Consider the following 14,346-nt stretch of genomic DNA (forward strand, 5'->3'; position numbering starts at 1 on the left):
CGGCTGACGTATCACAAGCTAGTACACCTAACAATGGGAATTTCGAGCATCGAACGAAAAGGGGGTTCCCAAAGATTATAATGAGTTAATCCCTTTCACGAGTTTTTCCTCATCACAGCTCCAACCACAGGCACTTGGGACAGAGTCAGTAAAAAACTGTCAGTAAGTAACTCACATTCACAAATACTATACCTCTCAATTACACTTCCACTGTTGTGTCACTGTATATCAACTTTCTTTCACACACAAAAATTGCAGAGCGCTCATCAGAATGCTATAATGAATATTTATATATAGATGATGATATAGATACAGATCAGGAGTCTACTCCTGATACAGATATGACTCTATATATATTCATCATAATGGCGACACAGCACACTCGCAGCGGCGAGTGCGGGAGCGTTCTGCATTAGTTTTTGTGAAAGAAAGTTAATATAATAGTGACACAACAGTGGAAGTGTAATTGAGAGGTAAGGTAGCTAGTATTTGTGAATGTGCGTTCATATTATTTTCAGTTTTACTGACTGTCCCAAGGGCCTGTGGCTCCAACATTACGTGCGGGCTATCACCAGAAGCCCCATTGCGTGTCAACTGAGGAGCTAGTTATTTGGTTTGCGTTGCACACATGCGTTAAAGGTCTTGTTCACCAATATGAGCACGAGAGGGAATGTTGGCAGAATGCAGATAGGGTTTTGGTGATTTGGACAGTGGTGTAGAGCACCACACCGCGAGCTGCATGATAATGTACGCAGATTACTGGCGAAGTGGGAGATTTGCAAGCCACCACTCCATTGTGAATAATATAGATTAATGCCGTAATCGGGTATAAGGAAATGATGGATCGTCACCTGGAATTTAGCTGCATAATATAGTACGAAAAGGCTATAGTGTAGAAAGTGAGTCAATTCCTAAGTGATATTGTTATACGGATGTGTAATATTTTTAAGCCTTATATACCTAGGGGATGTGGTAATCTTTTGACTATGCTTCCCGCTAAGGCACGCTGCTAAACATAATAAATTAGTCATTTCACCTGCAATGACACAGTTCATTCGTGATCAGTTAGGTGAACGTGTTTATTTAAGGAGAAATGAATTGACATTTTATGTTCTCCGGGCGCAGATACGTATTTGCCAGCGGACCCCCTCCTCTTTTCACGCCACTTACTGCAAAAACTAAATTTATTAATTGTCCAAGTATTTGCTGGCGAAACGTATGCTCATGCTGCTAATAATAACAGTTGGAGTTTTTTTCAGTAGGCACTATCAATCATCGATAGGCACTGTTCTAGCCCAAATTGAGGTATGAGAGGACCTAAATTGTCTATTCCTTTCCCTTTAAATGCGGTGCGTCCATCCAATGAACTGGTATACATTTCAGCATTAGAATCCCATTTCGCAAACACGCACAAAAAGCAAGTACATCTGTGACGTTATTGGCTACGGTCTCTTTTTCATAATTGTCGTTAGATATTGGCCAGTAACAGTCGTATAACGTTAGTAACCTGACATTATCCCGAGCGTACACCAGTGATATAATTGTGTAAATGTTTAGTATACGAAACTGGGATTGCAAGAATTTAGCCAACTAAGATTTTCGTGTGCGTCCGTACGTTTGTGTCGGAAGGGTGGAAGGGCGGAATAGTGTTCGTGCTACTGCTAGTGTTTGAAGGTGCCGTTGGATGTGCGTGCGTGCGCGCCTGTGTTGAGATGCATCGTCATTCGTGCAGTGTGTGGCGCATCCTTGTTCTCGGTGTCTGGATGCGATAGATCATTCGTGTAACTACGGATCACTGCAGCTCACGTACATATTATATATGTGCGTACAGACATATACGTCTGATGTATGTGTTTATTTGTAGTGATTCATAGTACGCATGTGAACCCACCGCGGTGCATTGTGTAAAAGCATCTGTTTATAAAGTGACCAGTTTGAATGCTAAGTTGGGTAGCTAGTTCACGCCTCGGTCCTCCGCATGTAAACATAATAGTTTAAACACGCATGCAAAGGAACGCGTTCACACATTCAGTCACGCACGCACCGCACGCACAACGTACGCCCCTGGACGTGCGCGAGACGTATTGCTGCGTGTTCAGAGTTATTGCTCTGTGTCTAGAGTTGGCTTGTCGACGTGAGTTTTGCGACCAATGAAACTAAAAGCAAGAAAATATTTTAAACAAATATGAATACAAGAATATGTATTTCTACATCATTTTATATAAGCGCCCTCTTTCTAGATTTTCCACGAGGGTGTTGTACAGCTTGGCGGCATGTCTCACACGGTACGCTGAACTATTCGCATAGCGAAGCCCTGGTCGTTCATCGTATGCAGTTGTACTCCCAGATGCAGGGCGCAGTGGTTTCTTCTGCTTGATGCTTGCTCAGCTTTCGTAGTAGACAAAAATGGTCGACTTTTAGTATATTTTAGTAATACCAGCCTGCAGATGCTTCTATCTGCATCGGTGAATGAATGCATCACCAATCATGTGCATCGTATGAATAAATGCTCATCGACCGTCGTTGATTTCATTGTTACGGAAGGCTCTCGAGCATTGTCTGCAATTTCTCAGAAGTTCTCGTTAATTGTTTTGTGCAATGGTAGCATTTGTTGTATATAGTTGTAAACGTTTGTGTGGTTGGTAAGCGTATTACCGTACACTAGATACGTTTTCAGATTTCTCTCGCTAATTGAGGCATTCGCCAGAGTCCGTCCATCCGCCTTTCATTGGGCATTGTCTACATTTGAGAATTTGTGTTCGATGTATACAAATGCTACCGTGTACTGCCATGCTGTTGCCATGATTTGGGTTCGTTCTGTCTTCAGGATTAAGCATTTGACAACCAAAACACTATTAAAAAAATCTCCACCAAGTTAAATGCTAGTTTACCCTTGTCGCGTTGGGTCGTATACTTTATTGGTTTGCGTGTATGTGTAAACGCATGTATAAATGCGTCTGGCAAACGTTCTCATCATCACTATTGCCACGTTGACAATGGTATGTCTAAAAATAGCTGTAAGTAGTCGAACATTATGTGCTTTATTTTGCGCTTTTGTTCGTGGCAACAGTCTTGGTTAATTTAGATACTTCAGTGATCGGGTTGAATCCGGTATGTTTTTAATTACGCGAGGGCGAAGAGCTTTATTAGGAGCGTCATTAAAAATGTTAGAGTTGCTTAAACGCTACTGAAACATTTACAATCGTCTTTAGTGCACGTGTGCTGCACATTAGGTATAGTTTGTTGCTGTGATAAAAACTCTGTTATGTGGATGTAGTATAGGAGTAGGGAAATGTCATGGTGGTACCCCTCTGTTCTCATGCCATCAACTTGGGTGAGATTATAACGGCATGTGTGTCTCGTTTGCGTAAGCTATCCTTCCATTGACTTGCTCTGTTGCCATGGCTATTACCGGAAGTGCTCCTCTAAAATGGAGCACGTATTGTGAAGTCCTGTTACTGGCATCTAATACACTCGGAAATGCGTTTCTGTAAACTCAGGCTTTAACACATTGCAGCGATAAATTGCTTTTAAAAATCACTACAGCAAGCTCCCAGTTCAAACGTGTGTTGGGCTATCTCTCCGATTAGTTCGGCGTTTATAGACTAGGTCAGATTCGTGTGTGGTTAACGTTGTATACGATGTCAAGGGTGTTAGATTATTTTATTAGATTGTATCTCACTAGTCTACTGGTCCTACTATATTATACAGCAGTTGGGTGCATGGTCAGACACGATGGCTCCCATTAATTAGGGCGGGGCGTTTTTGACTGTGCATGGGATCGCCCCTATGTGAGGGTGTCATCTGTTGATGCGTGCGTGACACGGGATGTAGATGAGAAAGAAAACTGTGCGCACAGTTACATTGTATTAGTGTTTCCTGTTGTTTCTTATGTGAGAGTGGATGGTGACGATTATTTTCGTTGAATACGTGAATAGTTTGCTACATAGGTCGTAAATATTTTGGTTTTAAACTTTTAAGGGCGTTATTAAGTTTTAATACATGATCGTTATATTAGTTGTCTTATCTTGCAAGCAAAAATGGTGATGTATTCTGATTTGGTCAGAGCTTTTGCTATTAATTCCATAAAAGTAGACATACTAAATTTTGTTTTACATTTAACTTTGTTTAATTCTACATATTTTAGTTATAAGGAAATATAGCTCCTTTCGACAAAGACTTCACACTGTCAGTGCAATTTTGTTTTAGTTACATATTAAACGTCTTTCAAATGTGAAGCAAGAATGCGTTTGAGTTTCTATGGTTGTTTGGTGTATAGTTCCCGGTATCATAGAAAGATGTCGCGAACACTCATTATTATAAATATCCTCTTCGCAGGCTTTCCAGCAGTCCTTGACAACATTTTAGGGAGAAATTCAGGTTTTTTAGGGCTATTAGGAATTTTTAGGGATGAATCGAAACATTTTAGGGATAAAATAAGTCACTAATTAGTTACCTTTCATAAACATCAACGTATTAACTTACAGATACAGTTCTATGTGGTATGTGTCCAGTCTACCAGCCATTCCTATCCTCCAAGTCCTCGATACGACTGTACATCATCAAGTTTCAGGCAAATTAGGCATGTCTTGTTACTCTTGTACATCCAGCCAGGAACAGGGTCGTATAATCAGACACTGAAGCTTAGGAGTCACTGGTAGACTGAGTCACAATACTCACTCTGTATAAAGATAACTAGAAACCATCCATTATTAGACATAATTACAAACCAAAGGTTCATCATCTCATCACCAAAAACTCCAAACATATCTGTAGATTTTTCTTTTAGGAATTTGAACAAAATTTTAGCCCTTTTTTTTAGGAATTTCATACATTTTTTAAGTTGTTTTTTTTTGGAATATTAGGACGAGCTCAAAATTTTAGGAATTTTAGGGCCGCTGGAAAGCCTGTCTTCGTTATTATCATAATCATCGCCATCATCATCATCATCTTCATCATCACTTTCCCAACAGGGTTCTTTCTATATGGGTTTCTATTTTCGATTTTCATGGGGTCTTATTTTTATGCTATTGTATATGGTTATATTTTCATTAATTTTATTTGAATTGAATCCCTGACAGGATATATTTCAAGGCAATGGGTACAGATAGTGTCAATCTGACTTGGGTTTTGCACTGCCGATGCAGGTGACCGTCTACAGCCTAGTGGTGCTGGTGGTGGTGGTGGTTTAGGGTGAACGCGGCAGCAGCAGCAGCAGTAGTAGTGGTAGTCGTATTGACATAAGCCGTCGTGCTACCAAGTTGACATCCATCCAGAAAAAAATAAGCCAAACGTGATTTTGTGACATTTGAAAAGAACATGTATTACAATTACATCGCTTACAATCTAAACACAACAGAGTGAACGTTGCTACACGAATCAACAACAATTTTGATTGCCATAATTACTTTTGGCCGTGCTAGAAATGATCTCGTCCAGTTTGATGAGTGGATTTTCACTTGCTTACTAATATCACAACAAAAACTCCATGTATAATACAGAATGGATATTGCAGACTGACACCGCAACTGCTGCACCATAGCAAGGCAGAAATTCTCCTCACAAGCAATCGTGCAGCAGCGCCACATAACTGACCAAACATGCACAGATTGCGTTGTCGAGTAGAGACGGAAATGAAGGTTTCCGGCAAACACCGTTTGCAATTCCTCAATAAAATATACACATCGAGTCACATCTCGTCGTATTGCACAAATAAACGACGAGTGGCATGTAGCAAATGACGAGATAAAGTTGTCCTCCGTGGCATTGGTGGCGTAAAATTACAGTTAAAATAATATACTACGAAGAAAGGATTTGTGCTGTAAATATCCACTACACAAAATCGCCACTCTACGCATAATTGTAACGGGTATGCTAGTGGTACGAACATTGATCAAGTTTTTTCAATGACCCACAGCACACGCACTGTTAAACACACACTTGTTCTTTGGAATTTCTTCTACACGCGCTTAGTAATGTGTCTTGTGACAATTTGACAAAATTGAAACTATAGCCTGGTTGTATTGTGATAGGCTGTTAATCAAACTAAACTATTACGGCACCATGAACTTCAACATTCTTACATTTAAAATCTGCAATTTCTGCAATTTCTTACATATATAACGTTAACAAGCTGCCGTTATATCCTTGTGAGAGACTAACCTCGTCATCAAGAACTCCATCCATCAACCTACATTTAGCATGTTAATTTTCATCAGTAACATTTACTACCTTTACTGCTAATATCGCCTTCGCGTATTCAGTCAGTTTTCTCAATTTTTATACGATTTAGGATAAGGATGAAATGTAGCTGAACGAATGACGGCTGAAATGTCACGAGACCGCTCATGCACGGGTGCAAGGGTATTTGACCAACGCAGATCCCAGGTTTGTATAATCTGGCTTCGGGGTACATTTGTAAATTGTACTACATTTGTATAAAGATGTACACCCACCAGAGTTACTTGAGTACTATTTTCACGTTCACGACCCAGACGTATTACATAAATGGTCTTGGTAATTTGTACGTCCCGTTAACGTGACTATTAGGGCTTTATAAAGCTAAATAAAAACACTGACACAACAGTTTAATCTTAACCATCAGCACAGTCAGATGACAGTTCTGCAAGCAGCTGCTACAAATAAAACACGATGGCATTTCTGTGTAGCTTATCAAGTTCTATAACGCGCATATAGACTATGACATGGCATACAGAAGTGAGATATTCTCTCCTTGATGCATTGTTTCTAAAAAATGTACATTTAAGAAAGCAAATGGACGGATATTTTTAACATGTCATCGAATTGCAATTGTTTGCAACACTCTAATATAATGTCATGTTTGCTTTTCTGCATGCGCGAACGCAGATCACACACATACAGCCATATTCACACTTATACAGACATGCGCGTAAATTAATATGAAGTATTATTAACATCATAGGTCATCATAAGCTCTGAGTAGCTGTCACATTATAACACCAACATCTCCTGATGACTCGTATTCACCAAACATGCGATGCGCGCACGTTATCTATCCGCAATTAACAAAATAACTCTTTAGTATAATAATATGTTCGGGGAACTGTACGACCTTATACGATCCCCAACTGATTGGTATGGCAGAGCCAAAAAATTCCTACACAGAACCGATTGTTTATAAGCTCTCAATTTTGCATGTACCTCGCAGAAGAGGGCGCCGATCACACTATAAAAAAGGTGGGTCCAACGATAAAACACAATGTAGACATGAACACAACTGATCAACAACGGATTACGGAACGACTAGTAGTGACAACTTGTCTGCTTTTTCTCGGTACGTAGTTGTAAGGCTGTATGTAGTCCTTACGTAAGCAACAACAAAAACACGTTAAATATGCTTACTGTTACACCATATAATACGACAAACATTAACTAAGGCACGCGTTAACAATAAATATTGCACATAATAGGAGAAATGATACAATACGGTAATGAGCAACCGACTGTGACTTAGAAACGAATGTTCAGGAGAAGGGGCTAGTGTGAACATATTAACACGTTCATACCGCGTCTACGCCTGCTAATTAAAATTCACAGCTACTCAAACGAGTGCGCAAACATTGCCTGACCAGATTACCATCAGGGGTAACACCATGCACATACGACTCAAAAAAGTTTGAGAACAATCCCAACCATTAACAAAAGGGAATGAACGAGTCTTTGGAAAGGAACTCATTCTGGACAGTAACCGGAGGTTTACCCTAACCTATATCCTTACAAGCAGAATAGGCCTTAGAAGCTCTTCGCAAGTTTGAAATTGCAGCCTGCCAGTCAAATTTCGTTCCAACCATTTCTCAAAGCTCTGTGATCTTAGAAACAGCCTTTAGTTATTGACAACGACTTGTCAAATGGGAATTTTATATATCTGGCCTAAAAACAAGTAAAGTGAGTCTGCATAACAACTCATGCCGGCCCATCCACAAGATAAACATCCGACTCTTACTCTTAACATTTAGGCAACCGTATAGGCTCCTCCACTAGTTTGTGAATAGTGATTAACCTATAATAAACCTTTATATAGTATTTATTCACGCACGTGGACCTTATTATCATAGATGTAAACTTCTTACATCTCACTAACATTCTTTGACTAGGTTGGGTAATACTTTTATATATTTCACTATAGTTCTCTCACGAATGTATATGCCAAATGTGCCATTACTTATTATTACTCATTAACAACTAGTCTACTATTAAAAGTATATTACACTGGAAATTTTACATGATAATTCAAAGGCAACTTGTGCAGTTAAACGCTTTACCTAACAGTTCATAATTCTTGTCACTCTGCTTTCTTGCTGTACAACAACACTCAATATTTCGTCTGATTGGCCGTGATCACCTAAAGTGCAACCTGCTGATGGCACCAGCATCCTAACAGGCCATGATATCTGTTCATCAATGAGCTTCCCTACGGGATCACAGCTTCCCGTCCCACATATTTTGTTCAGACTAAAGCAGCAGCAAATATAAACTGAAGATTGTTTACAATTTTTGAATACTACGCAGTAAATCGATGGAATCAGCTATTAAAAATATTTTACAGACATAATAATAGAGAGCTCCAATGTACACACAATGACACCACCTTGCTTGCCTAATTCTTACAAGCCTGATTTTTTAAAATTTACAATAAATAATGACAGGAGGTTACCAATGATAAACTTTTGACCCATGAAGACGAGTCATACGATGACACGTGCATGTGCACTTTTACTGGATCTCTCGCAGACAATTAGACTAAACTAAATTTGATACTATTCAGCGATTCTATGGCCATATACGAAAATAACTACATATTTTCCGACAACCGTTAGAAAATCATTGCACTAATGTTGACTACGTCTTGAAGTAAATCCTCGTTCTTAGTTGTATAAGAGAATGGATTTTCAAACATTTACCTATATAGTGAAAATAAAATCGCTATGGATACAGGATCGTATATTGAAAAGCAGGGCAGAGTGACCTGTGTGTGCAGAGCCGTAGTGAATATTTGGTGCGAGGCATTTATTCACATGCAAGCTTGCTATCAAAGCTACTGAGGGCAATACTGAAGGCTTGAAGACCACACATTGGATAGTTAAAGTCCATTGTGAAGACATCTTCTGCTACTCGGCCGAACTGCATCACAATGTAGTCAACTACAAAATAAAATGCAAGAAAGAGCAACTAACAAGAGCAGTACAATGACATGAGCAAATTCAGCAATAGTACTAGTAGTTGTCGCTTTTGAGCTGTTAATATCGTCAACAGTAATGGCCATTCATATATACTGTCACTGTCAGTATCGTCAACACTACTGAACACTAATATAGTCAGTATCATCAACAGTAGTGGTCACCAATCTATTGTCAGCATAACCAACAGTAGTGAACACCAATATATTGCCAATATCATAAACAATAGTAGCCAACAATATGATCTTGGATAATACGCAACTAGTAATTAGGCCATCGAATTATGATGGTTCAGCATCAGCCAAATAGTAGCTCAGGCCATGAATATGTCAGTCATCATCAGTAGCTAGATAGCCATTAATGGTGTTCGCTTCGACATCAATTAATATCTAGCTCATGAAGTAATCCTAGCATCACAATAAGTAAGTAAGCCATCAATATGTCAGCATCATCTAGTAGTAGCCATTAATATGTTAGCATCATCAGTAGTAGTAGCCATTAATGTGTCAGCATCATCAGTTCAGGATAGTAGCCATCATATGTGTCAGCATATCAATAGTCATTAGCCGACATCAATGTGTCACATCATCATTTAGGGTAGCCGTGATATTATGTCAATAGCATCATTAAATAGTAATATAGCCATCAATGTGTCCAGTATCATCATGTAGTAAGTAACTCATTAAAGCAGCGGTGCGCACACGTGAGTTATTTTAACTCAAGTAAAATGACGCATGAGTCAAATTAATCTCAACGCAAATCTGCCGCAACACGAGTGAGTAAAAGTGACGCATTGCGTCAAATACTAACGAAAATCCGGCCGCATCAACGTGACGTAAAACTGGACTCATGCATCAATTTTGACTTGGAAGTAAAATAACTCCGCGTGTGCGCAACGGGCTTATATTGTCAGCACATCATCATTCAGTAGTAATGCCATCATGTGTCGAGCTCATCCATTAGTAGTAGCCATTAATGTGTCAGCATCATCAGTAGTAGTAGCCATCAATATGTCAGCATCATCAGTAGTAATAGCCATCAATGTGTCAGCATCATCATTAGTAGTAGCCATGAATATGTTAGCATCATCATTAGTAGTAGCCATTAATGCATCAGCATTACCAATAGTCAATCAGCCATCAATTGCGTTCAGCATCATCATATAAGTAGTAAGCCATCATCATAGTGTCAGCATCAATCAGTAGTAGTAGCATCAATGTGTCAGCAATCATCATTAGTAAGTAGCGCGCATCATATGTCAGCATCATCATCATAGTACCATCCAAATAATGTCAGCATCATCATTAGTAGTAGCCATTAATGTGTCAGCATCATCAGTAGTAGTAGCCATCAATGTGTTTAGCATCATCATTAGTAGTAGCCATCAATGTGTCAGCATCATCATTAGTAGTAGCCATGAATATGTTAGCATCCATCATTAGAGTAGCCATTTAATCATCAGCATTACCAATAGGTACTAAGCCATGAATATGTCAGCATCATATCATTAAGTCGTAAGGTCCATTAATGCATCAGCATTAACCAATCAGGTAGCAGCCATGGAATATGTCAAGATCATCATCCAAATAGTGTAGCCATTAATGCATCAGCAATTATCGCAATAGTACTAGGCGGACATGTCAATATGGTCTAGCCATCATCATTAGTAGTAGCCATTAATGCATCAGCATTACCAATAGTACTAGAGCCATGAATATGTCAGCATAATGGCCATAATTGTAAACATTAGGTACACCACCATTAATTGGCAGAATTACAGTTACAGGCTATGTTATTTTGATATTGAGGTCATAGCAAATAAACCAAACGTTAATATGTTAACAATATCAATAGAAAATTCCATGAATGTTTTGCTAGTAAACACTGACTGAATCGAAGCAGCATTGTTTCTTTACTATTCACTTACCATCATTATCATGGACTATCTGGAAATTTTTCACAGATGCCTGTGTCACTCTCCCATGGAAGTTCAGCACATACGACTGGGTGTCTGAAAGAGCAAAATGGTTTTTTACGTCTCCTATTTCTTTCCCTCTCTCATTTGTTCATGGACCTGTTACTGTCCATTAAACTAGATGGTGTACATCTTTCAGTAAATATTCCTGGTAACAATGTTCTATGATTACTCCAGAGCAACCAGTAATGTCACAATCTGGATAACAGTCAGTGTATAACATGAAAAGTCATTGCTAATGACATACCATCATTCCAGATCGGTGTCTTGTTGTGCAGTTCCAGCAGGTTCTCCATGTTTTTACGTTTATGTCGATCTACAAGTCCATCGTGTTCCTGTAAGAACAAGCTTAATAGGTGCATAACTCCACACAATATAAGAGAGCTGTCGAAACGAACATCACAATACAACACTTAAATTACATTAGTTTTGACTTGTTCGAACACAATTTAAAAGGGACACAACACACTATGCATTCATTGGTGTACGTAAAACAGAATGCAAAAGAATATTGAGGTTATACTAGTTACGTGCTGAAACAGAACAGGATAGTAGACGTTTACAAGCGTTAGCAAGTATGTTACATTTGTTCAAACGCAAGAATTTACAAGAAAAACATCGACTTACAGTACGTACCGATCGAGGCTTAATGTCAACTCTCTCATGGTCAAGATTCAACCCTGGAATGATGACGCTCATCTTACGTGGACCTTTAAATCCGAGCACATTCGTCTCCTGCACAAAGTAGGAAGTACAAACCGTGTCAAAATTTACCTTTTTTTGCTTAAAACAGTATTTTTATTGCCCAACATAATTCTAAACTTGGTTACAGATTTTCCCAACAATTACAATTGCTTGTGTTTACTATAAAACACAATGTTTACTGAATGCACGTATATTTTTTAACAAATTACCATCGTAATTGTAATACATTTAGTACAAGTTGAGATGTAATTCATTACTTCCCAGTTCAACCATTCACTTCCCTCCATCCACCCTTCTACGACTACATCACTCTGTCATATCATGTAACACATCCTGTCCCTACAAGCTGCACTATCTCCTATGAGAACCTACATCCTTGTACCACTCAGCTGTAATATTGGCTCCTAACTCATTTTTCTCCACACAACTGTGTTTGCCGCATCAAAATGAATGCAAATATAGACACAAAAACTTACGTATATCACAGCAACAAGTTCCCGACGCAGATCGCTTCCATCCACAATGCCCTTGCGTGGGTTAGCCCCACTATCGAAACATGTAAATGCTGTGCCCAGCATGTTGGACCTGTTGGTAATATCATATATATACTTCAGAACATCAAAAATATTTTTAATAAAAGTAATGTAAAAAACGTGCCTTAACTATGTACCATGAAATTCAGAATATACATTAATCAATTAATACCAATAAAATTACAACTACATGAAAACACAAGAGCAACTATGTAGGACATACATGATATCTGTAAATGTGATGAATACAAGAAACAAATTTACACCACTTTTAATCGATTATCTATTTAATCAATCACTATCTACATTCTTATCAAAAACAAGTGCCTGCACGAGCATTTATTAAATCCCAGCAATGAATTCGGTATGGAACACAATGCTCTAGCAAGGACAGCGTTTCAAAAAAGCATTTCAAAGCTCATTCTTATAACTGGAAACATTGTAAAGAACTCATCATAAGTAGCCATTTCAAGTGTAATATTTAGCTGGCAGCATTGTTGCCAGCCCTACGGAGCCCGGGAAGGAACATGGGAAAATATTTTTTCGGGGGGTATCTTCGTTCCCTCGAGATACTATCTCGTTTCCACAGGATATTATATCGTTCCCTCGAGATAATTATCTCATTCCTTCGTGAAATGGACGGAAAATGGACATAAAAATTGAACGATATAATATCTCGTGGAAACCTCCGGGGGTCCCTTCCCGGGCCCCGTACAGCCCTGTACTAGCCTATTCAAAATAATTTTAATTAGTTATCTCGCACCACTTTAACACATTATACTTGGTGGAAGAATAATTATGAGTAATTGATGTGTAGTACAAATGGATTGTGTTCAACCCAGTCATGAGCAGTACATCACTCTGGGTTTTATAATGCATTGGGTGTCAGTAATGTGTGGTGAGACAAAAGTGAGGACTCAGGTAGTGTAGCAGATATCACAAGTAGTACGCGCACTTGATTTTTCTGCTTCAATTTGCGTAAGAAAGCTTTGACGAAACCCTGTACAAGGCCATAAACCTAGAATAACCTCTCCACAAAATACGCAATTACAGCCGATAACTACAAATTTAGCCCACGTCTACCCCGGATTGCATACACACACCATTTTGCATGGGATACCTTAGTCCGAAAATACTTAGCACGGTTTGAAGTGGGCCTCACCAACCTCAATTCGGTGGACTAGCTTAGTCCGTGCTAGCGTGTATTTGGCCTGGTATAGCGTGTACACACTGCAAAAATTTAATCTGGGCCAGGCCCAAACTAGTTTGATGTAGGATCAAGTTTGCAATCTTTACTGGGTTTGAGTGTATGTGTATAAGTGTACACGTGTGCGTGATTGCTGCAGTGGTCCAAAGGTTAGCATGTCCACCTTTCCCTGTTCAAATCCCTGCCACAGTAAATTTCCTCAATGTGTAAAAACCTGGCTCTCCACAGGCCCCACTGCCTTGCAGGATATCCTTGGACAAAAAAATGGCAATTGGAGTAAATCCAGACAGAAAATTTGGAATGGGGCACAAAAAGGCAGCTGGACATCGGTATCATCGATCATCCTTCCAGCAGCTATTTAAGCCAAGCTGAGGCTAAAGATATTGCTCTGCTTGCCTCTGGACCACACCAGCAGGGCAAACAGAGGGATTCTGAAGACTGGGAAACCCAGGCTCTTCATATATTCCTCCCAGTCTTCCTACAGGGAGGTCACTCCAATGCTGTTGTTTGCAGCAACAGAAACAATGCAAGGGAATTAAGGGACGTTAGTGCAACAAAATCTATTTTCCAAGAAGATACAGACGAATGCCACAACCCGTCTGCACAATACATGAGATTGTGTGTGTGTGTGTGTGTGTGTGTGCGTGTGTGTGTGCGTGTGCGTGTGCGTGCGCGTGCGCGTGCATGTGCGCGTGTTTGTAATATGCA

The 14,346-nt window shown here is 39.3% G+C and overlaps 1 protein-coding gene across 3 annotated transcripts in view; it reads right to left on the reverse strand.

Annotated features, from left to right (window-relative positions):
• Positions 1–5,278: 5,278 nt before the first annotated feature.
• LOC106805845 (tubby-related protein 3-like) overlaps positions 5,279–14,346 on the reverse strand; it is a 29,535-nt gene continuing 20,467 nt past the window's right edge. For 2 of the 3 annotated variants that reach the window (XM_014807610.1, XM_014807608.1), the window contains 5 exons: positions 12,375–12,483; positions 11,821–11,928; positions 11,441–11,528; positions 11,146–11,229; positions 5,279–9,182 (listed from right to left, as the gene is read on the reverse strand). In XM_014807610.1, coding sequence (XP_014663096.1) covers positions 9,049–9,182; positions 11,146–11,229; positions 11,441–11,528; positions 11,821–11,928; positions 12,375–12,483 — 523 coding nt within the window. In that variant the 3' untranslated portion in view covers positions 5,279–9,048. The remainder of the gene's footprint in view (positions 9,183–11,145; positions 11,230–11,440; positions 11,529–11,820; positions 11,929–12,374; positions 12,484–14,346) is intronic. The other variant, XM_014807609.1, reaches the window with a different exon arrangement.

Source organism: Priapulus caudatus, unplaced genomic scaffold (genome assembly GCF_000485595.1).
Source record: "Priapulus caudatus unplaced genomic scaffold, Priapulus_caudatus-5.0.1 Scaffold129, whole genome shotgun sequence".
NCBI lineage: Eukaryota > Metazoa > Priapulida > Priapulimorpha > Priapulimorphida > Priapulidae > Priapulus > Priapulus caudatus.